At 39.0% G+C, this 25,629-nt stretch overlaps 1 protein-coding gene across 2 annotated transcripts; it reads right to left on the minus strand.

Annotated features, from left to right (window-relative positions):
• Positions 1 to 31: 31 nt before the first annotated feature.
• On the minus strand, positions 32 to 24,517 carry LOC145787712 (uncharacterized). 2 transcript variants are annotated; one of them, XM_082599513.1, is made up of 14 exons: positions 24,297 to 24,517; positions 15,283 to 15,834; positions 14,347 to 14,410; positions 13,554 to 13,726; positions 12,266 to 12,372; positions 11,315 to 11,555; positions 9,712 to 9,807; positions 9,044 to 9,191; positions 6,972 to 7,135; positions 6,420 to 6,475; positions 3,944 to 4,163; positions 3,603 to 3,685; positions 3,047 to 3,183; positions 32 to 2,499 (listed from the first exon to the last, which is right to left on the minus strand). In XM_082599513.1, exons 1-14 carry the CDS (start codon positions 24,391 to 24,393, stop codon positions 2,331 to 2,333), a joined length of 2,307 nt encoding a protein of 768 aa, XP_082455639.1. In that variant the 5' UTR covers positions 24,394 to 24,517; the 3' UTR covers positions 32 to 2,330. The 2 variants fall into 2 exon arrangements, with proteins under 2 accessions (XP_082455639.1, XP_082455638.1); XM_082599512.1 differs by having other exon boundaries at positions 11,315 to 11,558.
• Positions 24,518 to 25,629: the final 1,112 nt, after the last annotated feature.

The following is a 25,629-nucleotide window of genomic DNA, read 5'->3' on the forward strand; positions in this document are numbered from 1 at the left end:
CACAAGTTCACAACCAGTTGCTACCTTGAAGTTTTAGTAGATTTTATTCTTTCAGAATAGGACGTAGTTTGTGCGGGATAACATGCAAGTAAAAAATGTTAATTGTACTTTGAAGACCGACCGTGTTGCTAAAGCAAGAAACTGTTATGTTGTTTCAACATCTGGCTAAAATAAATCGATGTAGGCCTAAGGAGTGGATTTTTGAACATTATAAAGTATCTCGACTATCTCATCTCAAGTTAACGTACAAACACACCTGCCTTTAAGTTTCACAAAGAACACTGAGAACTCCTCTGAGGTTGACACAGCCGTGTTTCAAACAACGCACATGGTGAGAAGTTTTTCTGAAGCTAATTTGCCAATATCAAACGGTATTTCCCAGGTTTGGTTGGCAGTATTTCATGTCGATGCCGCATCTAACGACGCCAGAAAGAAAACAACGGCCAGTTTGTAGATGTACGGGCTGTCAGAAATGAATTTGAAACAGTCGCGTCGTGTCCGCCTCTACAGATTCCATCGCAACATCAGGACATAGCAAACTGGCGTCAGTTGTGAAAGAATACTTTGCGCACACTTGAAATTAAATAACATAACTGTATTATTCATCTTGCAACAAATCGGCTTCGCAAGGGGTTGTTTACAGACCATGTGGCGCCTTAGGGGGGCATGTTGCATCATGCAGGGGTGAAAGAAAGCAGGGAAATGACGTCATATGGTATTTGAACAACCCCTGAAGTTACTTCTGCGCAATTAATGGTTACATAAACGCAAATAAAATGATTTTATGATTCAAAATTGCCCTCGTTAGTTTTCATCAGTCATTGGCAATACATTGAAAATACGACAATGGAAATGTACCATGTTATACAAAAGAACACAAAATAACTCGGGTGTACCAGGCAGTTGCAAACATTGCGGGGAATACGACATTCCTTGCAATATGTCCGACAAGAGAGTTCCATTCAGCAAAGTACGAGGTGTTTTTATTGTTTCCCATCGCATTCAAGTGTGCTTTTGGCCAGGTGGGTTTCAAAATATCACAATAGCTATAACATGGGAAGATGCTGCTGCAGCAGTTGAGAAAATGACTAAGCAAACATTGACGAAATGAGTAATTACAACTGCAACTGTCTGCAATGGTAAAGTGGGGCTACAACACGGGACCAGTTACATGTATCTGTGGCAACAAGCCCCAAACATCTTCTTGTGTGCCCCCAGTGCAGCAAGTGGGACCTTTCAACTCCATCGCAAAAGAATGTGGGGAAATCAATGCCCAGGTAATAAACAGATATGTAGCTTTCAACGGTTTGACATTACGATAAACTGAAACGACGACTTGTATACCAGGCTAATGTGAGCTAACTTCGTTCACTTGTTTCAACCTTTGTGGTCAAACTTTATGTTGACGTGATATCAGCAACAGCATAAGTTGGTACACAAAGGTTTACAAGCACCAACAGGGAAAAGCAAAGACAGCCAACGTAGATAGCCTACTTGAAATGAAAATAACACATGCTTTTGAAACCTTTCATAATTTTCAGGACGTTTTATATTTTTCACCACAAGTTAAACCACCGTCTGGGCACATAGAACAAGTGAGTGCAATTCAAGATTATTCTCTATTTTAAGTTGAATATGTCAGGTCAGACATCAGATGGCGAAGTCATCAATTCACACCAAATAAGTATGACAGGGCAAATCAACAACAAACCAGAAACAGTAATATATCGAGATTTGATAAATTGCCAAGTGTCTCGGAAACGCATTTTAAAATGACAGAAAGTACACCCAACTACGGGTGTCAAGAAAAAAAATAACAGCACAGGTGCTTACAAGCGCAACCATTCAGAATTGATAACCTGTATCCCATTTGATGGTAAGTGTGAAGCAAAAATCATGCGATTAATAAATTTTAGAATGTAGATTTCTCTTAATCGCTGCATTCGTACAAGTGTTGATTAAGATGAACAAGAACATTACTTCACAGAAAGTTCAGCAACAAATTTGTACCATGTCACACTGGCCGGCGCTTCCACCACTGCATCACGTGCCACCAACAGTCGCTCAATATAACGGACTGTACTATAGTCACCCAGTTAGCAACACCCGATCTTTTTACAGTGATTCAATGCGAAAATGACGGATTTAGCCAACTGGGTAGAGAGCTACAATACCCAGACAACAGAGTCCGTCATTTTTACATTAATTCAAGGTTTGCGGACGTTGAATCAATGCAAAAATGACGGATTTCGCTGTCTGGAAAATATTCAAAAGCATATGCGAATGTGATGATCAGGGACGTCTTATATACGTTGATTTTAATTATCTATCTATTGCGAAAATGGTCTCATCTGATGGACGTTCATCTCTATGGTGATCCTCGTCTCCATAGTGTCCTTCAACTGTTGCTGCAAGTCGGAGTTCATCTTGCTCAGCTGGGCGTTGCGAGCCTTCAGATCCCGGATGGAGGACTGCAAAGCGGCTTTCTTGCGAGTTCGGCTGTGAGGAAATGAAAACATTACATGAAGGAACGACATACCTCGAAGCAAAGGTTTTTATTGAAGGACCGAATGCATTCTCATCGTACTGAGTCAAGTGTTGACACAATCAGATCAACATAACTAACTTATTGATTACACCTTGAGAATACATGAGCGAAGACTCTCAATGCTAAGGTTAGGTGCCGTAAAAATGTTTTGTGTTAACAGCAAAAATTGACACGGACAAGCTTTGCGCTTTCACGTCACAATAGATAACAATCATCACTCGCAAAACTTATTCGAATAGAATTTATATATAAAAATATTCTAATATTAACAATTATTATAATGGAATTATTATCATAAATATACATATAAGAATCATCTCTTCTCTCTGTTAAAAACTACATTAAAAAAATAACATCCGCCCATTGAAACAACAATTGTAAACAGCTCAAAGAATAATTGGTTATCATTATCACAATCTACCCAAACAGAAAAATCCGTCATTTTTCATTGGTACAACATCTGCAGACGTTGTCGGTAAATCGATGACAGGGTCTTACTTCTGTTTGGGTGCAGGGGGTATGACAGCCTCTCCTTGTTTGGAGATGGTCAGAGTAGTCACAGCAGGTTCTGGCCTCACTAAGTCGGTGGCGCTCAACACGCGGCTGTGGCGGGGAGGTTTCGTGGGGGCTTGGGCCTAAATAACAAAAGTTTAGGTTAATTTCCCGCGTGCGGGGATGTAGTAGACTTGTGCCACTGAAAAGCTTCATTGTATCATTTTGTGAATTGATCAGCGATGTAGTTACTGTAAATATTAAAGAGCTCAAAGAAAGCCACCCAAGCTGGCAGAAAGATTTGAAGGTAAGAGTGTCCCCAAATAAATGAAAATCAACATATTTTGGGACACACTGGATACTTAAAATGAAAGGAAGAACTTCAAAAACTTCACCATGCTGTTTAGTTGGTGTGCAAATGAACGGAAGTGCCATAACGAAGAACATTACAAAATAAACATATAAAAACAAACAATAAGCTGTAACTTAATCACAGATATAAATGTCTATCTATATTCTATATGTAGCCGATACTACGGTGGCAAGGAACCATATGAGTAACCTTTTTCCCGGATGGTGTCGCAGTTGTCTGTTCCGCCGCTTTTTCATTAACTTCGGTTTCAGTTGGAGACTTCGCCACTTCCTCTGTGGATCAAACGAAATTGTAAGCGATTAGTGTTGCAACTTTAGAGCAGCTGACCATTGCAGAGGTCGATAAGAAGCTCAAATCGTTTGCTTTTCAAAACAACATCGAATCAAGATTGCTACGAAAATCAGCATTTAACCTTCTGAAAATGACAAAATAGTAACTTACAGAAGAAAGAATGCAAAAAAAATCATTTTCCACCCTTAAAATTAGCAGAAAATATGAAGCAATTGTGGCGGTTGGAAAGTTTCAGTTACTTGACGCTCGCGGAACAGGAACAGGCATTTCGGCGGACCGATCCGGTTTTGGGGCGGCATCCTTCTTTTCTTTCTTATCGCCGGATTTCACTCTTTCCTTTCTCGGTTTCGGTGTTTCCCCCTCCTGCACGTCAGACTTGGCCACCGGAGGGCCACTTGGTAGGTTAAAAGTGCTGAAGTCAGCGAATGATTCTTGTTCCACTGGAGCGGGTTCCGGTTTCTGGAGAAAAAAAAAGTCAAGTACACATTTCAGATATCACAACAGGGTCCCCAACCTCCCAATATCGGTATAAAGGGTCACGATAACCGAGTATGTGGGGTGTAGTAAGTATAGTGACGTCGCATAAAGCTTTTGACGACCTCAACATTAAAAAAGTAACAACTTGCAAGATTATGTGCGTCAGTAAGTAACAGATTCCGCTGGCGTCACTTGTTGGCAAATAAACGTAAACGCAGCGTTAGTAATGGAGCAAAGCAACAAGTCACTCCACAGACAGCAAAATCCGTCATTTTTACATTGATTCTACGTCTGCAGACGTGGAATCAATGTAAAAAAATCGTTTCATTTGGTCGTCTGGGTTGAACAAGCAAAGAGGTTTGCTACTTGGTTCAATGAACTTGGTCGAATACCCTTGTGGTAAGATAAATACGGTGCGATACTGATGAGCCCAGCCTCATGGGCGAAACACGGTGTCCATCGCTGTCAATTCTTGCTATAAATCGGCTGTCAAGCAACATATAGTTGATTGGATGGTCTGAATGGCTAGCGTGGAAGCTACACCGTTATGGTTAGCGAATCGCAACTGCTCGTTGTACTAGTGAGTGCTCAGCCTTGTGCTGATAGCCGGGAAGAACACCCCCTTCTTCACAACGCTTCGCCAGTTGCATCGGAATGAAATCTTTAAAACGCTAATCATATGGTAACATGTTCAATGCAGAACAGCAAGTGAAGTAAAAATTACCAAATTTCTAAATAAGTACTTCAAAATGAAAGGAACATACAATAAAGGTAAAGATGTAGGATTTTTTCAAGTCAAGTTAAAATTTTATGCAAGCAGTAATGAGTCTTTATGAAGGTGCAAGGACAAGAGTTCGAGTTGGATCTGCCCTCTCAGACGAGTTTTCGGTGAAGGTGGGTGTACACCAGGGTTCTGTCCTCTCTCCTCCAATCTTTGCCATTGTGATTAATGTGATTACAGAATGTGTAAGAGAAGAATCATTGATGGAGATACTGTACGCCGATGATCTGGTTTTGTTGAGTGACACAGTGGAAGATTTGAGAAAGAAATTTGAGAAGTAGAAGGAGTCGCTTGTAAGGTATGCGACGCGTGTCATTATTAAAAAGACATATTTTGTAATAAATGGAACGGAAGAGGAAACCACAATGAGAAAAATCGACCCTTGTGGTGTATGTGGAAGAAGAGTAAGCGAAATTCTGTTATGTGTACGAAATGTAGGAAGTGGGTGCATGGAAGATGTGCAAAGGTGAAGAGAGTGATATGCAGATCCGGAGATGGCTTTGAATGTGAAAGATGCAAGAAGATTGAAGAAGGAATGGTTGGTCCTAATGAAAAGCTGAATGACGAAGTTGAATCAGCGAATGCCTTTTGCTATCTAGGAGATAGATTGAATGCCAGTGGTGGTTGTTAAGTGGCAGTGACTGCAAGAGTAAGGCTTGGTTGGGTGAAATTCAGGTAGTGTCGAGGGTTGTTATGTGGTAGAAGATAAAATGAGAGTAAGAGTTTATACTAGTTACGTGAGATCTGCAATGTTGTAAAGAAGTGAGACATGGTGCTTACGGGAACATGGCGATTTTAAGAACTGAGAGAGCGGTGATGACAGCAATGTGTGGTGTGAAGCTGATGGACAAAAGGAATACCGAAGAACTTATGAACTTGCTTGAGTTGAATGAGAATGTTGAAGTTGGCAAAGGCAAATGGAGTGAGGTGGCATGGGCATGTTTTGAGAATAGATGAAGATGGTGTTTTGAGAAAAGCGCTGGAGTTGCGAGTGGAAGGACAAAGGAAACAAGGAAGACCCAAGAAAACGTGTAAAAGGCAAGTTGAGGAGGAAAGCAGCAAGGTGGGCATTGGACAGATCGATGTTGAGGCACTTGGATGTGGATTCAGCCACCCTCGGTGACGAGAATATCATCAAATTAAAACAGGACTACTACTACTAACATTATATGAACATTAAACAAGTTAAAGACCTGCGATTTAAAATTATCCATGTCACATTTTGTGGAAATTGAGTTCTCACCAAAATGTATTGTGTAATGATAAGTGCTTGTCCCCGCACAAAATTTGCATTAAAAAACGATTTAATTTCGCTATAACGCACACTGCTGCTTGCATAGACATGAAAAAATTAACAACTTTGAAAAAACTTTAACTTGTTTTTTTTTCTACCTAAAGTCGTATTTTGAACTTTCTTTGGTATCTTAACTCAGGTCTTCAATCGAAGCATTACTTACAGGAGGGTGTCCTTGGCGAGGTGGGGGTGCAGGGCCGTCGGGTTTCTTCTCCTCATCTGTAAACAACAGGTTCAATGAAAACGAGAAACTTTCTTCCATTACAAACAGTCAAATTAAGCTTACTGAAAACCTAGATGGGAATTGTGCCAACAGATTCCCGCCCAAGACACATAGATATGCACAACTGATGATCCCAAACAAGAGTGAAACTCGAGTATGACGTCTTCCATTTTCGTTTGATCGGGGCCTTAATGACTTTACGTGTGAACGTCTGCGCGACGTTCGAAAGGACGTGGGTTCGACACCGCTCCAGAGCACGCATCTGTGTCTGGGCAAAGACACTTAATGGCAAGCCAATATAAGGGGAGCAGCTGACTCGAAGACTATATGTCACTTCGCTGCTTCCTGTCGTCTGTTGTATCGCATCTGTGATCGCAGTGTACTGTATGTTATCGCAATGGGCGCAAATAAAAACACGATTATTATTATTTGCAACTCCCCACATCAAATAGTTCACTGCCTGGTACGTAGGGGGGAAATAATGCTAATTACCTTGGCGGTTATTAGATGGGTCTGGTTTCACCTTGGAGCTTCGGGGTTTCGGTAAAGGAGATGCGGTTGAGGCAGGAATGTGGGGGCGAGGAGGGGGCGTAGGGGCAGGAATAATTGCAAGTGAGGGCGGAGTGATGTCTTCTTCAGAAGAATTCGAGCTAGAACTAAAAATAAAAAAATATTTTCAAGATGGAAAAACGTTTTATTCAACATGAAAATACTTGCAAAATCAGTGCTTTTCAACCTGTGGGATGGTACGCACTTGTGCGGATGAAAAAAATTGCAGTGCGGATGACAAACGTGGTGCGGATGAAAATTGTGCATATTTTTTACTTTTTCTGATGTAGAATAATTCAAATAAACTTATTCATTGTGATTTAGTTTTAAATCTTATTTTCTAAGCTGCCTTCAGGCAGCTTCATTACAAACAAAGCTGTGGGTTTTGAAGCCCTTCGGTGAACAGGAGCCTCCGCGACCTTTGGGTCATAACCTACTCTTAAAACCGATTTCTGCCAGCAAGTATTTTTCAATCGCGGAAAACACGCTGCGTTTTGGATAGGAGTTCTGGATAGTTCTTATAAAGACCTGGCCATCCCAGCATTAGAAGTTCTTGTACAAAACAAAAAACAACTTATTTGGCCAAAAATGGCTTTAGTGCACTTCTTCTTCTTCAACAGATTGATCATGTTTGATCAGCTGTGATCTCCCTTATGAACTACCTCCATTTTGTTCTGTCTTGTTTTTATTAGTGCTTCCGGGATGCTTTTTATTCCTGTAATTTGCTTGATATTGTCAAAATATTTCATTTTTGTCGTCCTTTTGTTCGTTTGCCTTGCACCATCCCAGTCAACATTGAATTTTCCAACAAGTTGCTTCTTGCTATGTGTCCGAAATATCTCAATTTTCTGAGGTTAATGTTGTTTATCAGACTCCATTTATCGTTTATTTGTTTGGAAACAAATTCATTTGTTTTTCCTTCCATCCAGCTGATGCGTAATAGTCTTCTGTGACACCACATTTCAAAACTTTTTAATGTCACGTTTTTTTTTGCATGTCCAACTAGTGCACTAGTTGACACTAAAACGAGGAAAAGGAGTTGTCTTCTTGATGAGACACTTGATGGCCTAATGCTGAGAGCTTTGGAGCAAGAAGTTTTGCCTAACTGGTCTGAAATTGCCAGAAATATTCAGCAGCAACCGAGTCATTGATAGCCTACTTGTTGAACATTTGAATAAAAAAGTGTTAAGTCTCTTTACTTTATTTTTGTGGTATAATTTTCGGTTGGTTTGTGCGGATGAATTTTTGCGAAAAAAAGTGTGCGGATGGTTCTCAAAAAGGTTGAAAAGCACTGTGCAAAATTATTCAACTTCTTGTAAGTTGACAACAATAGCTTTGATAATGAAACGACTGTTATCTTGTTATCCACATTGCCACCGGGTGGCATTGAACCGGCTCCCTCTAAACTGAAATGCTATATTTCAAATAGTAGAAATATTTCAAATAATTTGTTTTGTTATATCCCGTTCTCACTTTGTTTAGTAGCAGAAATGACACTAAATATGAAGTTTTTGTCAATCTATACAACGCAATATGAAGGTTCTGACAAGCTCCTACAACAACAACGACATAATGCTATTTGCTTATCCTCTTATAAAGCTAGTTAAGTCAAAAGCTACAAATTCATCGTTTTGAACAGGGGTTTCCAACCTTTATTACACCGTGGCCCCCTTTAAAAATTTTAAAAAATCAATAACCCCCCTATTTTTTCAACCTTTTGGAAAAATTAAGAAACGTCATTATAATTAAAAAACTTGTTTAGGCTATACAGTAACCGGTAAAGACCATTTCGTGAAGATTTGGGGAAAAATGTAGGCTACTAGTATTTTTATTAAATTTTAATTTATTTCTTTTGTTATATAGCACTTGTTGGAGTGGACTTAGAAATGATAAATTAAAAAAATTATTATTTTTCAAAATTTTCCATGGCCCCCTTGAAAAAGGCGCATGGCCCACTAGGGGGCCATGGCCCCCAGGTTGGGAACCCCTGGTTTAGAACGAAAATATTTTCGAACCCAGGCCGCAGTGGTCTTGATGCCCAGTCACTGTGTTCATGGTCGGAGTGTAGTCTGTCGCCGTGCTGATGATGACCGTTTGATGAACGTTCACTGGATGCCACTGACGATGTCGATGATGTGATGGACGATGACGACTTCAAACGACCTTCAAGAAAAAGTCTTCCATTAGGAAAATTAACAACTGAAGAGCTCACTAAAAAGCATCACACTCAAATCTCAGAAAGCAATAAAAAATGTTTCAAGGCTTTTATGGTAGAGCTTACAACACAGAGAGCAAAATTTGTCATTTTTACATAGATTAAATGTCTGCAGACGTTGAATTAATGTAAAAATTAAAGATTTTGCTGTATGAGAAGAGTGGCAAGTTATGTTGTCTTATTTTCCTTCCCATTACCGATCGCGATTGGGATAGAAACGGGAAGAAATTGACCATAATCGATAACTAACCTTTCCATTAGTTCAGTAACGAAATACTTGATTGCTGTTAGTTCGACAAAAGCCACAGAATGTTTGCTGTGGTGAACTCATCCAAACAAGGATCTCTCAAAGAGCAACATTTTTATTCTACACTGTTGGGAAAAGCTGCGTATTAAAACATCGATACTATTACAAGTAACAAGGCGATGAGATCATCCTTGTAACAAAGCAACCGAAACAGTGTGTACCTTTCGAACGCATACTCCTCTTGAAGACATTTTCGCCAACATTTGTGTTCTTCGACGTTTCTGATGATTGCGATGACGAAAAAGAACTTCTTCGAGCTTGAATGTAAATATTACAACATATTAAAAACCAACATACCCATTTTTAATGTTTATTACATGTTGTTATTGTGAACAAGTGAGCACACAGCCACACACCGCCATGCATTGTGATTGACGCACGAATGACCAAATGAACTGCTACAGGCGATATAAATGATGATCTCTGCTAATCTCATTCATCGCAGGACTAAAGCAATGGGGGCTGTGGAGTCGGAGTCGGGAAGTCGGAAGGATTTTGGCATGTCCGGAGTCGGGGTCGTTAAAAAAGGCCAACTTAGGTTTGATACAAAACGATAAACAATAAAATTATTGTTTACAGTCTATTTCCAATATATGTTTGCTTTTTTCTGTATTGAGCTCTTACTCTTTACCAGAAAATATAAATGTTTGTTCTTTCTAGTTTATGGAAAAGTCACCGTTTCAATTTCGATCGTATCTTTAGTGAAATTACCTTTAAAAAAAATAAATAAAAAAGACAGAAACTTAAACAGATCTGGCAACACTCAAGCCGGAGTAGGGCAGTTATAAATTGAGGAGTCGGAGTCGTATAATGTTCGCCCGACTCCACAGCCTTGATTTTAACGAAAGGAAATTCCATTGGAATACATGGGTTTGTTTGACAAGAACGGCCTGACACCACTGTGTTATTTACCGGGGTTATGTTCACTTGAGTTCGGAACTAGCAAAGCCATGGTAGATGGAAAAAAACATCAACTGCGAAAGTGATGATGCAGGACGGCCTGCGTTCATTCGACAATGTTATACACGCTTCCTGTTAAAGACCAGAGCACGGCCTACTAGAACACGGCCAAATATGTTGCTATTTGGGAAAATTTCTAAGAGTCTTAATTGTTACAATCGTAGCCATGACAAACCTGTCATTTTCCCACTTACAGAAGTACGTAAAATAAGCAATATTTGCATCTAGACGTATTTTTGGCTTGTTTTGACGGAGATTAGATATGTACGTTTAGCACAATTTATGCAATAATAATGTAAGATATGTAAGACTTTTCAACTGCATCTTGGAGGTAGTCTCATCATACAGTCGTTAGGTTTTTTGTATAGCAGGATCTTTCGCCAAAAGACATACTTTACTTGCAAAATTCAACTGGTCGAAAAACAAAACAAACTAAAATTCAAATTAGCACATCAAATGAACAGCTTACCACATAGAATCCACAAAAAATCCTTAACATTTCAAATGGAATATGCAATTGCACCAAACGATACTACCTCCAGGGTGCAGTTGAAGTCTTACATATTACATTATTATTGTGCAAACTGTGCTCAACGCACATACCTAATCTCCGGTTAAACAAGCCAAACATATGTCTGGGTGCAAATATTGCTTATTTCACTTACTTCTGGAAATGGGAAGATGACAGGTTTGTCATAGCTATGATTGTAACAATTCAGACCCTTAGAAATTTCCTCAAATAGCAACATATTTGGCCGTGTTCTAGTAGGTCATGGCCATAGCCTATAGCGCGTGGAAACATACCCGTGTTAGGTTCTGCATCACTGCTGTCTGCATCCGAGAGTTCGTTCCTCAAGAATCCATAGGGATTAGTTTCATGATGACGTTTCTTCACTCGAGTCTGTGGGGAGGATGTGGTGGATTCATCATCCAGTGTTTCCACTTTCAAATTTGATGAAGTGGCCACATCTCCATCACCCATCGTGGACCAGTGCTCGTGATGGCGGGATGGGGACACCCGCTGGGCCACAGGATGAGGGAGGGCCTTCTAAAAAGTGAGATCATGATCTGACGCCTAATTGCATCTAACAAGAAAAGACTTAAAAAAAGTTCAAGATTTCTTTAACAGCGAAAGTTAACATGCATCAGCTAATCTAACAAAAGCATAATTTCCATAATGCACTGGTTCGGGTCATTTATTTGCCCATGAGCAAACATTGGTATGAGCCAAATGAATGAAAATATTTCTGACTGTTAGCAATAATGCTTGGAAAATAAATAACATTTCAGCCTTCAGGTATATCGTGATTCGTGAAGTCAAGATGTAAAAGGTGGTCTCTAATGAAGTAATGCACGATACACAGAAAGCCATGATCAGAAACATTATCACTAGACACGAGATAAAAAGCAGCAAAATTGCTATTCTGCCACATTACATCATCATCTAAATTCGGTTTTGTTCTCACTAGTGGGAGGTGACCGATTCTTCCTTGCAGCGATTACATTAATCCTATTTTCCATCTCCTTCTGCCTATCGCATCTTCTTCCGTCAGTCCGACTTTATCTGCCTCACTCTTCACCTGTTTTTTCCACGTTGCGTGTGTATGATATTGTACCTGCGTCCTGCGTATGGCTTTGCCAATCTGACCAATACAAAGTAGTTGGACGCAACCCACCTTGCTAGAGGTTTGAATTGAACGTTGGCCAGGTTGGACAAGATGCAGTTTCAAAAAAAACAATCGGCTAAAGTCATACCTGCGCCGAATCAGGGACTCGATCAAAGTTGGCCAGAGTTGTCGAGCTTGCAGTGCGGTCGCTGAAGGTCTCCCATTGGTCCCCACGTGTTTCATTGGTGGGCGAATCTATCATAGCAAAACAACTTGACAGAATGAAGCTTTGCGATAAAAATGCCATAATTCGTTGAGTATGTACTGGAGTAAACAACCGTTAAAAAAGAGATCGAATATTTTAACTTTTCATTTGAAAGAATAAAGCCGAAATCTCAACGTACTAAATCTCGCTGTAGATGAAGCCTTAACACAGCTGCATCGAATTTACAGTTTACATTAAATCACATAAACACTCTTTGTAGAGTTAGGAAGACTATCTCTTGTTGTGTGGCCTTCACTGTTTCAATGAAAAAGTCATGCTGCAGTAGAAGGCCTGCGCTTGTCATCATGACAGGCGATTGGCTGGGTGGAACTTAGTCAAGCGTGATATATACTGAGGAACAGCAGAACAAGTCCTTTTGACGCGGTTTGAATGGTTTCAATATGAAGAATGTGATTCGTATGCCACAAAACTTCTTACCCAAATGCGGTGGTGATGTAATGACTTTACGTAAATGGCCAAGTCTTGATAATTTCTTATGACTGATGTTGAAATGATTGGTTGGGTATATCGTTTACAAAATTTAATCTCTAACTCTTACCGCTACCAAAGCTCAAGTAGATCTGTTTTATAAATTTCATTTTTTGATTTTATAAATTTCATTTTTTTATCCAATAGGCTATCTGCTTGAACTTATACATCAATAAACAGTTACGATGATAACAAGTTACGATGATAACAAGTTACGTAACAAAGCCACAACCGGAAGTTAAACGGGTTTTAATTAATTTTCATCTACCACTTCAAAAAAAGATCTTCATAATAATTAGAACCATCCGGCAAGTAATCTCAACAACAGATACAAAAAAGAATCAAAGAATCAAGTCTCGCGTTATCCTGGTGGAGAATTATTGCGTACTCGCGGCATTCGGATATAATGGTAATTCGGGTTGACGTCATTCGATCCACGTTATAACGTGATGGACTGTTACGAGCAGAGGTATTTGAAGACGTAACTTCAGCTTTATTATTCTTTCTATATTTTACAATCATGCTTAGATGCTATCTTACAATCATGCAACCACATCGTTAACACCTTCCACGTTCTATTGTGACAATAGAACATGTGTACCGATAAATTGACTTATGAATAATTTACATAAACTGTGATGGAAATTGCAAACATATATGTTTGAAATATTGGGCTGCGTACCAGGAACTTGCTTCTCGTTGTTCTCCCCTCTGATGTCGACAAGAGTGGGGACGAGAGCCTGTGGAAGCTGATTGGGCAGCTCGTAGCCATTTTTTCTTGCTACCACCAAGTGGAAGGCGGTACAGAACTCGTCCAACGTGAGGTGGCCATCTTGATCCATGTCAGACAGTTCCCTGAAGGATTGCAGAGCTTAAGAAAGTTGAAATCAAGCACTCGCAATGATTTGCTGAGAATACAAATACTGGTGGTGCTTTTCACACGTTTAGCCATCATTGCATTCGCTGACTTCTCACTTCACAAGTTTATGGGGGAGAAAATGTTTCGATTTTTGTCACATACACAGAACTTTATGCCTGGTGATGGAAGAATTAGATGTATTGTCTTGACCGAAGACAAGGACGTTCTATCGAGAGTTGTGCAAACATGCTCACCTCTATGATACACAACCGATAGTAACTACAGAAAGAAAACACACTGTGTAGGCTACGATACATAAATCAACAAAAATTTGCTCGCTAAATTAGGTGATATGTTTGTCCAACAAAAAATCAAATGAACGGCTGTCCAAATAAAACTCAAAAATTCCAGGCCTTGCATCCTTGGGATCCGTAATGGGGCTTCTCTGTTGCACCGTCTTGATTGAGCATACATTTGTTCTCTAATTCTAATACGTTACATTGGCTACCCCATTATTTTTGTTTGTAAAAACAAATATATATAATACTGCATTTTACGAATTCGATAAGATGACATTGTTTCAAATAAGTTCGGCATGACAACGCAATTCACTCACCATACGTGTGACAACTCCAGGATAGGAAGTTTTGATTTGGTGAAAAAGCTTCTTGCAGTTTGTCCTGAAAAGGCATGTGCTGTATAATGTGATATACAAATGAGGGTTCACGAAAGTTAAGGATGACCAGTCAGATGTTGGGAAAAGTCAACAATCAACATAGCATAGGAACAGCAAATATCACCATAGAATTATTATATATCGGTAGTCGCAAACAGTGGCCTTCTAGACATCATCCACAGTCCACACCGCTGTGACAACAAGATGCCATGTGAAAACATAACAATCGACTTCTTGCTGAAGTATTTCGAAGAGGTATATAGGCCAATCATTTTTCAAAAAATATAGAAAAATCTGATAAGGTTGTAAAACATGCAATTACAGTTGTTAGGACTAAAGTTTCTCTTAGCTTTCATCCGAGCAAAGCCGGCTGGATAGCCAAGTGGTGAGAGCCCTGTGACGACACTTGAAAGGGTGGTCAGTTCGACAAAGCTCAAGAGTATGCGGCTGTGTCTCTGGCAAGACACTCAAAGACATGCTTAAAGGTGGACACGAAGATTGGCTTCCTTGCCTTCCCGCCCGCTTAATATAAATGTTCAACTACGACAAAAAACAGAACCGCCTCTAGGTCCCATCACATAGGAGTGCAAATTCAGGCAAGATGCCTTTATGAAGAGATACTTCAAATAAATGCAACTCTAGAATTCCTAAGCATTGCATTCGTTAGATCAATAGTTATCTCTTTAGCACTTAGCAGTTGCTTGACAATGACAATACAAATATCAACTTAAACAGAAGTGAAATGAATGACAACAGATGGAAAACATGATTAACGAACAATGATATAAATGTACAACATGCATATCATTCCAGATTGCTGAATGGCCAGAGAAAAAATTGAAACAAACAAATGGTGTAATTTAATGAGGGGCTTACCATCTATTTTTCCTTTTACATCAGTTTGCATTGTGATAAACTGCTTCGTGTAGTATTGCCGCTGTTCCACTGTGATACACCATGGGTCTTGAAACTCACTGCTGGCTTCAGAAGAATCTGTACTCGCAGGAGGATCAGTTTCGTCTTTGGATGCAACCCGAAGACGGATGCTGGGATCAGATTTGGGTGTTGCAGTACTTGCATGTTGAGGAATTGCACTAGGGGTCAAAGCAGCAGATGTAACTGGCAAAGTATTTGGATAGTTTGAAGAGTTAGCAGGTTTTACAGGGGTTTTGGTGTTGTTTGAATTGGCAAGTCTTACAAATGGTAGTTTATGGTTTGCTTTTTTCTGTTGACCAGGTGAAAGATATTGTGTAGGGTGTGACAGGGACTTCTGTGAAGGATGCACCAAACTTGAAGGTGTACTTGCTTGAGCAGAAGCGTTCATCTTGAGATCAGAGCCTGGCGCTCCACCCCCAGCAGGAAAGTTAGTCCAACCATCATCTGCTACACCCTTCCAAGGGGATTGAGTTGTAGGAAAGTCACTTGCACCTGAACATAAAACAAAAGTATTTTTCTGTTTTAGTGGCTTAAAACCGGCTCGGTGGTTAGTGCGTCCGCCTCTGAATCGGCAGACATGGGTTCAATACCCTGTCGGTTCATATCAAAGACCTTTGAAAATGGTACTAAATCTCATTTCTGATTTGCACCCCAAAAATTAAATGGATTCAGATAATAATATACTCAGCTGCGCCTCTATACGGCTGCATTGACACTGTCTGCTTAGTGCTTAGTAAAGCGCTGTGGAACAACGCTTCTGCGATGGATACAGTGCTACATAAAAAACAAGCATTATTAAGTAGAAACATTGAACAGTATAAAAACTTAATTTAAGTGGAATGCCAAGAATCCGAGATGAGTAAGTGACAATACCGAATAGATTCGAATCCAGAACGATTCAAACAGTTTAAATCTAAACTGCACCAATTAGTAAAATTAGGTTCACACTTTTCATATACAGGGTGGTCCACAAAAATGTGACACATTTCGTTTGTTCATAATTTCTACAAATCTGAAGATTTTTCAAAATCTTTTCAGCCGGGGATGGGTCATAACTGTAAGTTTTTGCCCTCAAAAGCACTTTTGAAAAAACGAACCGGTTTCTGAGTTATTTCAATATTTGATAATATGTTCGATCCATGCTCCTCGCTGCTGAATCAACCTGCCACTCTCACATTGAAATTGTCCATTACTCTCCCTAACATGTCCCTTGGAATTCTTCTAATTTCTCTTCTAATGTTTTCCTTCAGTCTGTCAATGGTATCAGGATTGTCCTGGTAAACTCTATCCTTCAGATATCCCCAGAGGAAGTAGTCAGGAGGGTTAAGATCAGGTGAATATGGTGGCCAGGGGTCGTTGGTCCATGTGTTGGTCCTCCTTGAAATCAATCGATCCCCAGGAAAGTACTGATGCAGATACTCAAGGGTACGATTGGAACAATGCGGTGGGGCACCGTCTTGCTGGAATACAGCTGTATTCAAGTCGGCCCCCCTTCTCCTCCTTACTGCTGGAATGAATTGTCGTCTGAGCAATTTGATGTAACGTTCAGTGCTAACAATCACCTGGCATCCCTCGTCGTCCTCAAAAAAGTAGGGACCAAAAATGCCATTACGTCCTATTGCACACCAAACTGTGACTTTTGTTACACTCAAGGGTGCTTGCACATGCGCATGAGGCTGCGCTTCTGCCCAAAATCTCATATTTTGTTTGTTCACATGGCCACTCAAATGGAAGTGGGCCTCGTCGCTAAAGAGAAGCACATCCAAAAGACCGGGATTGTTCTCAATCCGTTCACTGGTTTGCTGACCAAATTCAAATCGTTCATCCTTGTTGGCTTGACTTTGAGTCTGAAGAAGCTGAATTTTGTATGGGAAAAGTTGCAAGTCAGCATGAATAATTCTATTGACAGAAGATCTTGAAATCCCCACTTCCTGAGAAAGTCTTCTGGTGGATTTCCGTGGAGACTTCTCCAGACGAGTTCGAACATCGCGAACTTTTTCGGGGGTTCTTGCGGTGGAAGGTGGACCACTATGGTTCTTATTGTTGTTAGTCACACTGCCAGTGTCTCTGAACTTCTCCAACAAGCGTTTGATAGTATTCCGAGACGGTGTTTTCCTTCCAGGAAAGTCATGACGAAAATGTCTCTGGGTGAAGATTACAGATTTTGTAGAAAAGTAATGTTCAATGATTTTTGTCCGCTCAGCCACTGAAAATTGATATCCCGGCTCCATACTGCTACACATAAAACTTATCACTGTACTCTATAACTAACCTGAAAATCAAGAGGTAGAATTAATTTTTATGGAACTGACAGATAAACAAAATATGTCACATTTTTGTGGACCACCCTGTATATACAGGGTGATCAAGCCAAGTGTAGACAAATATTTCTTGAAATGACAGTACATCCAAACAGGGAAAAAATTACACCTGTGAAGAAAAATGCAAAGAAAAGTATAAATAAACAAAATGTATATACTCTTATTTTTCATTCGTACTCCCTTCGCTTTCACCAAACGCCTTTGTCTGTTGTGCACTTGACTGCATGAGGCACGCAGCCACCAGTTCTTTGGACAGACGAAAAGTTATTCATCGTCCAGGCTGTGCATAATCATCAGAATGACCGTATTTATGCAAAGAATAAAGAAGATATCCCACTGAATGAAAGGCTGACGTTCCGGAGACAGAAACCAGCCCCTGGGATGGTTTGGGGTGGGGTAACTTCAAGTGGTGAAGAAAATCCCCTCTTCTTCATTGAAGAAAGAGTAAAAATTAATCAACATGTTTATTTGAAAATGTTGAGGGAGAAATTGATTTCCTGGATCAATGCAACATTTGGAGAAAACGGAATAACTCTGCAACAAGGTGGGGCTAGGTCCCACACACCAAATCTTGTCCAGGACTGGTGTAAAGAGAATATGGAAGAGTTTTGGCCAAAGGAATTATGGCCTCCATCCTCTCCTGATTTAAACCCAATGGACTTCACAATTTGGAGTATCTTGGAGAGTGAAGCCTGTTCTTCGAATCATTCAAGTGTTACAGCTCTGAAGGCAAAATTGCGCACTTATTGGAAAAAAACATCATCAGACACCATACGTGCCTTATGCAGTCAAAAGCACAATGGACTAAGGCGTTTGGTGAAGGCAAAGGGAGGATATATTGAAAAATAAGAGTACATTTTGTTTATTTATACTTTCTTTGTATTTTTCTTTATATGTGTAATTTTTTTCCTGTTTGGATGTATTGTTATTTCAAGAAATATTAGTCTACACTTGGCTTGATCACCCTGTATATATATGAAAAGTGTGAGCCTAATTTTACTAATTTCTCCAACCACCTTCTCCACCACAAGATCTCTGCTCTCCTAAACGAGCACCCCCGTCGACTGAAATCAAGACACCCATTCGTGCCAGCCACTCAACTTCTTATCAACGAAGCTGAGGTACAAGACATCTCTGCGGCTGCTTGGGCGGACCATAAATGGAGTTCTGAATGGAAATCAACCGCCACCAGACTCTATTTGTTCATCCCCGACGCCGACACACGCCCCATCGGTCTAACACTACCAAGACAGGCATGGGTGCGCCTCAACCGTCTCCGTACGAGCGTCGGGCTTTTCCGTTCAACCATGCACCAATGGGGAATGGCCTCTTCCTCCTCCTGTGAATGTGGTGCCGAGGAACAGACCGCAGACCACATCATCAATGACTGCTCCATCTTCAAGCCACCTAACGGAGTGGAAGGTCTGCGTGTTATGGATGATGAAACCAAAGACTGGCTGCTCTCTAGTAGCCTTCCAGTGTAGTCCGGGAACATCGTGAATCTGGGGTGGTAAAAGGATAGACCCTCGGCCCCAGACGCTCACACGACGACGACGATCTGAGTCGAGAAAAGACGAAATTGTCTTTTGCAACTCGAAAGTCTCAAAAACCAAACTCGTTAGAAGTCGAATACTTTCGTTTTGTGAAACCCTGGCTAAAATAGCGCTAGAAATTAGCGCTAACGCTGTCAATTTCTTGAAGAGCTTACGCAGTACTTTACGCCATAAAGTTTTTAGGCAATTCGCGCTAACGCTGTCAATTTATTTCATTGACGTGTACAACACTGGTCTATATGCAATTATACAAACATTTTATGAAATTTAAAACATATGGCCCATGATGCGTTGTGTTAGATGACTCAACATCTTTATACACGGTAATAAATACATACCGGCAGCTTGACTAATGACTAAGTAGCCTATTGATGTTCATCATAGACCAGCATTTCTTAACTGGAGCACCATTATTTATCATTACGTTAATTTCAGGGTTGTTGGTATTTTACCCGACCCAAAAAAACCCGGGTGGGTTTTTTTAATAAAACCCACTTAAAAAAACCCAAAAAAACCCATAAAAAAACCCAGAGCATCATATTTGTCCAGTTTTTATAAGAAAATTAAAAAAATGAACAAAAACACTACAAAGCACTTAAAACAAACTTTAAATTAGGACTTAAGGATGTGATTGTGAAGTAAATTTCCAAGAATAAACTGAAAACGCAGTGGATATTGTAATGTACAGTACACAAAAATCAAGTAATGTCACTTTGTGTATACTACACTAAAACTCATTTATGCAAGAATGCCTTATAGTTAAACTGGTGAAAGTACTACTCTACTGTAGTCTGTATATATGATGTGTAATGCAATTTAGGAGGCTATTTACCAATTACGGATTCTGGATTCTAACGCATGGCTCTTTCAGAGCGTTTGCCTAAATGGCCATTGACCACGCAATTGCTCATCCATTACTATATATAATGTATATATATATAAATGATAAAAAATATTTAAACATGATGGCATAAATGCTCCTTGCCTTCAAATCTAAAGCAAATGATGCAATAATGTGATTTCTACCACGGTAGCATCAACTTGGTATAGAAATCAGTGGATGATGCAACATCCAACTTGATCTTGAAATTAATGGATGATGCAACATTCAAGCAACAACAGCCCTAGTGGATTATTTTATTGAGTTATGCAAGCATGTACTGTGAGTGAAAGGCACTTCATTCGTAAAAAGTAGTTTTGAGGTGAAATAAGCATGAATCTACTCTTTTTTAAAAAAACCCAATAAAACCCAAAAAAACCCGTTTTTTTTTTAAAAAACCCGGGTGGGTTGGGCTTTTTTAAAAAAACCCGGGTTTTTCTCAACCCTGGTTAATTTTTATATTTACTTACCATTACTGACGGACAAGTTGCTACATTAGGCACTTATATATGCAATTGTTTATTTGCATTATGCGTATATATGGTTTGGAATGCTACAGAATGAAACAAACATCACAGAACACGAAAAATAGTTCAATTAGTGTCAGCGTTAGAAGTTAGGATTTGAAGTGTTTGTTCTATTTTATAAACACAAGGTTCTGAAATTTATCATTCATCTGGCTTAAGAACTTCATATGATAGGCCTACTGTCATAGGCTACTCTCTGCAAACCTAATCCATGGAAGCTAAAGAAAAGTTTGTAAAGGAGCGTAAGAACAAACACCACCACACCAGCTTCACTCAAAGTTGTACATACTTTTCTCATCAACATACCTGGGAGGTTACACCAACCTTTTTGGTTTTTGCTGATTTCTCGTTTAAAGATGGTGGAAATAGTCATCTTTCTTAGCATTTTTGTAACTGGAGAATCGTTTTTGGTAAAATTCTGTTTTTTCTGATGAACTGAAGGTGAAGTATTTCTTTGGGGACTGTCATAATGCAGATCTTTTTTACGAGAAGAAAAGTAGGTTAAAGGCCAAGAAAAGCTCAAAGGATCTTTGGTTTCTTCATCAGAAGATTCTAACTCATCAAAAATAGGTAGATCATCAACTTGCAAAGGAGGTAGGTTTATGAAGTCACAATCAAAACCAGACAAGGTATTATTTTTAGATTCAGTCATAATAATCGATGTTGATTGTTAGCTCACAACACTGAAAAATGTAAAGTCTAAACAGAGACACTAAAATCATCGATGTAATACGGTACCATGTAGTATGGTAAACTTTTCATAGTCCACATATCCCTACAAATTCTGCTTCTTCCACTGTAAAAAAACACAACATAAGAAAAATATATACTGTACCTAGTCCTTTCAATGAAATATACCAAAGCAATTAAGCCACTTCTGGGATGGGATTGTTGTGTTTTGACAGTATCAACCTGTTGCTCACCATGAAACACTTGACCCATTATTATACTAGCTACAGTACATATTGCATAAGTGACTGCAAGTTTTGTCGCTTTAAAACAACAAACCACTGAAACTTAAACAGCAGCATTGTGATGATCCTTTAACAGCACAGCTGAAACTTAGTTTTTGTGAATAACAAAATTTCTTCTTTGTACCTAGTCCAAAGCTTAAGCACTGCCATTCATCACTCTGAAAACAGAGGTGGTGGACTGAATTAAATGTCAAGGTAGCCTAGCGATGGTATTGTTTCAATATTGAAATCACGCAGACCATAAACTGTTTGGGGCACAGTAGACTGTATGATATAGTTAATGATGTGATCTGTGGTCTGCTCTTCTACGTCAGTCTATGACAAACTTACAAATCGCAAAAGGTATTATTACCCATTTGTATTTTTGTAAATATGTCTGTTGGTAAGTAGGTGGTTAATTTGCACCTAAACTTTCTTTGAAATAGAACTTCGATGGGGCACAAACCCTATCAATAATATAGCTTCAAATCATTCGTTGTTTCACCCTTATTGGGATCATCTGAAGGTTCTTATTCAAACAACTTTGATAGACAGATCATGTGAGCGTATATAATGGACAAAAAATGTTTCAAGTACGAATTGGTAAAAAGTAAAAATTGCAGGGCTGGTTATTTTACCACTTTGCTGTTTTACTATCTCTCTCTGTAGGTATCATGGCTGTTACAGCCCTCGATGTACTACAATGATGTTCCAGTTTGATCGATCTCGTGCGTCTTGCCAAATTTTGTTTTACTATAAAGCTCTTCATAAAGATCAAATGACAACCTGAATGAGGGAAACCTTGAGACCGAAATGGACTAAAACATATTTGCAAGTCAGTACCACAAATGGAGTACCTAATCTTTGAAAAAGTACACACACTTCATGGTCCTATACCCGCATTTCTGCCTAGAATAATTTTGTTCAACAAAGAGCCAAAACGGAACATGAAAAACTACGATGTAAGCCTACTAGAGGTCCAGGTATTTGGAGTGAAGTTCCAAACAATCTAAAAACCTACCTGCATTGCCCTTCAAAAAGTAATACAATCTGTATGCACTATCTCAGAACAACACATAATTATTGTACTGTGTGAAGTGTTGTTTGTAAAATGTTAGTACTCAAGCCTTGTACTGTAGAAAGTGTAGGCTAGTAGTAGAAGCATGTCTCTGTTGTTTACTTCATTTTTTTTCTCTACTTTTATTTTATAGTTAACACCAATTTATTTAGTTTTTAGGTGTTGTCATTGTTTTGTTTTTTTATTTTTTGTTACTTAAGCCAATTGAAGGTGGTGGATGACTTGATGACTCTTTTTGCTGGCTCCCTTTCATTCAGTAGGAATTGTTGACTATTAATACTTTCATGGCTGGTACGTTTCCTGTATCTACTGGATACAATATGTTGCCATTAGATTGTTAAAGAAGTTAAAAGATGTAACTTGTGTGAATTGAGTGATACAATGCTACATCAGAATTCGATCTTAACGCTAGTCTGCTAGCCAAGGCTAGTGAAAATTTGCGCAGACTAGTAGAAATGTTACAGTACTAGTCCAATTGGTTAGTGAAAATATTCGCCGGTGAAAAGTTTTGGTTTACAAAATGGCGATTGGCGACGTCACTCTGAAATACACTGTGTTATATTAATACGTCCCCAAGCTTGAACATTTTTACAAACAATATTTTATTTGACTTTTATTTCGTTTTTTCCCCTCTTCTTTGGATTGCTACCTTGTCGTAGTTGAAGAGCTTGTGTGCCTCCGTGACCTAAATAGTTATGCTGACCCAACAAGCCAGACAGGTCTGACGGTAGAGGCCTAACCAAACGCAATCCATCCAATAGTCCACTTCTTTTGACAGTGAACGAATGTTATGTATTGTACCACCCTGGCGAGTGGCGTGTCATCTCATACTACAGATGCACAATGTGGTGTAGCGGCTGTAGCGCGTGTCGTCACGCACCACATCTCTTTTGCCAACAGCGCAGTGTGAGTTTGCCGATTGCCTGGCTTGGCTTCTCTTGGTTTCTTTCGTGTTGGTTCATTCTCTAGTTTTCAGTTAACAGTGTAGCAGTGCAATTGACAGTTTAAGTAGAGTCTTGTTTTAGTTTGTCATTTAATACTTTCTGTTAACATTCCTTAAAGCTAGTTTTCAATTGCAGGATAATCACGTTTTAAGTTTATTAAAGCCCACTTTACTGAAATGAGTTTGTTGGTTTCAATGTAGGTCATGTCACACATAATGTATAATTGTATATATAATATTAAAACATAAATAAATATTAAACACACATCACATGCCACATTTATTTTTTGTGTTTTAAAATTGCATTGTTTGCGTCTGTAGTACGAGAAGGTGTTTTTGTGCATATTGTTGCTCTCTTGTGCGTACTGAAATCTGAAAGCCTTTACTTTAGTTAGTTTCAGTCTAAGCCAAAACACTTATCTTAATACGTCATCAGACAAGTAAAAAGTCAGTAAACTGGTCGGACTAGTGAAAACGGGGAGCAACTAGTCCGGTGGCCTAGTGAAAAAAAAGTTAAGATCGACCCCTGTACATTGATTGAATACTGTATATACAGGCAAGATTCATACCCATGTGTTTACACTCAAAATTGAAATTAGAATTTTTACTTGATAATACTGTAATAACATTAAAAACATGAAAATTAATCCACTATTGAAACAAAAAATTGCACAGTTTAGTGATTTAAAAAAAACTTACTTTGTAATTGAGAATGAACTGGGCTATCATCAAAACTGGTCCAACCTCTATTTTGAGAAACTTGGCCATTCTTTGCTTGTGTATTTGAAGAATCCATCTTTACGAACAACTTTCCAATTACTTTCTATTATCCAGCATGAATATGACCATAGAAGTTCCACGTTGAAAATGATCAAAGCAGAACTGTGTTGACAAGCTTGCAGCAAACTTACACAAATGAAATGATAGACTGTAAAGAATAGCGTATTCTGGTTAGATACAAACATAAAATGGAGCTAGTGTGCAAGGATTTGTATTGGTCATACATGCTAGGACGTAAATATATGAAAAATTGGAATCGACCAAGACATACAGGCTGAAGTGTGTACTGTATAAACAGCATTCAAAGTTGTTTATATATGTCTTCACTAGTTTCTCTTTGCTTTACTATTTTTCTAACTCCAACATTCAGGGTTAGGTTACGAGGGTTTTGGTTAGAAAAGTAAAGCAAAGGGAAAGTAGTCAAGACACAAAACAGCTACTTTATCCTATATATATTTGGTCGATTACAATCTATAACGCCATATCATTTTGACCAGGGCAGACACTTGTGCTCCAGTTTCCATAAAATGAAGCTCAAGAATATTAGCTAACCTATAAGCCACTTTGCCCAAAAAGCAAGGTTATCAATATCAACTTCAGTATTGAAAACTCCAAGTCCAATGAATTGTATATATAGCCTACATCAGGGTTATCTGGCTTTTCAAGCGACATTTAGAGAAAAATTGGTACATTCAAGTGGTAATAATAAGCTATGCACTACAGCATACAAGGAGAAACTCAATCCAAACTCTTCGTGCCAAACACAAGCGTAAACACCTGCTCCTACTTTATTTACTCTGGAAAATGCAAGACAGTTTGTTTGGTTTTTCAAAACAAGAACAGCGTAACTGCTTTAAGGCACCAAAAATGACAATCATGCATCTTCCTTCGTTGCAGACAGCATAAATAGCCTAGACTGTATGGTTTGACATAGTTATCAACAAAACACATCGGTAGATTGAAAGAATAGTTGGTAGTTTCAAAGATAAGGTTCAGTGCTGACGCATTAAGCTTCCAGTGTTTAGCCATTATATGGGGTACCGCTAAATACCCACTGTCAGTGTTGCAAGGTGTTTTTAACTAAAAATAATAGCCTACCGGTATTTATTCTATTGAAGTTGATACGAAATGATAGGAAATCAAAGAAATCAACAATATCACAACTTGCAAACTGTTAAAATTTTTCAGCAACTAGCAAGCAAAACTAGCTCAATTTGAGGAAAAGCTTATCAATCTGGCAAACCCTTGATAA

Source organism: Aplidium turbinatum, chromosome 18, assembly GCF_918807975.1.
Source record: "Aplidium turbinatum chromosome 18, kaAplTurb1.1, whole genome shotgun sequence".
Lineage (NCBI taxonomy): Eukaryota > Metazoa > Chordata > Ascidiacea > Aplousobranchia > Polyclinidae > Aplidium > Aplidium turbinatum.

Coding starts and splice junctions, on each gene's coding strand:
- LOC145787712 (XM_082599512.1), bottom strand. CDS start 24,393: ATGGATTCTTCAAATACACAAGCAAAGAATGGCCAAGTTTCTCAAAAT. Junction 12,373..13,553: donor CAACGAGAAGCAAGTTCCTG/GTACGCAGCCCA, acceptor TTGCTATGATAG/ATTCGCCCACCAATGAAACA. Junction 6,476..6,971: donor CCCATCTAATAACCGCCAAG/GTAATTAGCATT, acceptor TGTTGTTTACAG/ATGAGGAGAAGAAACCCGAC.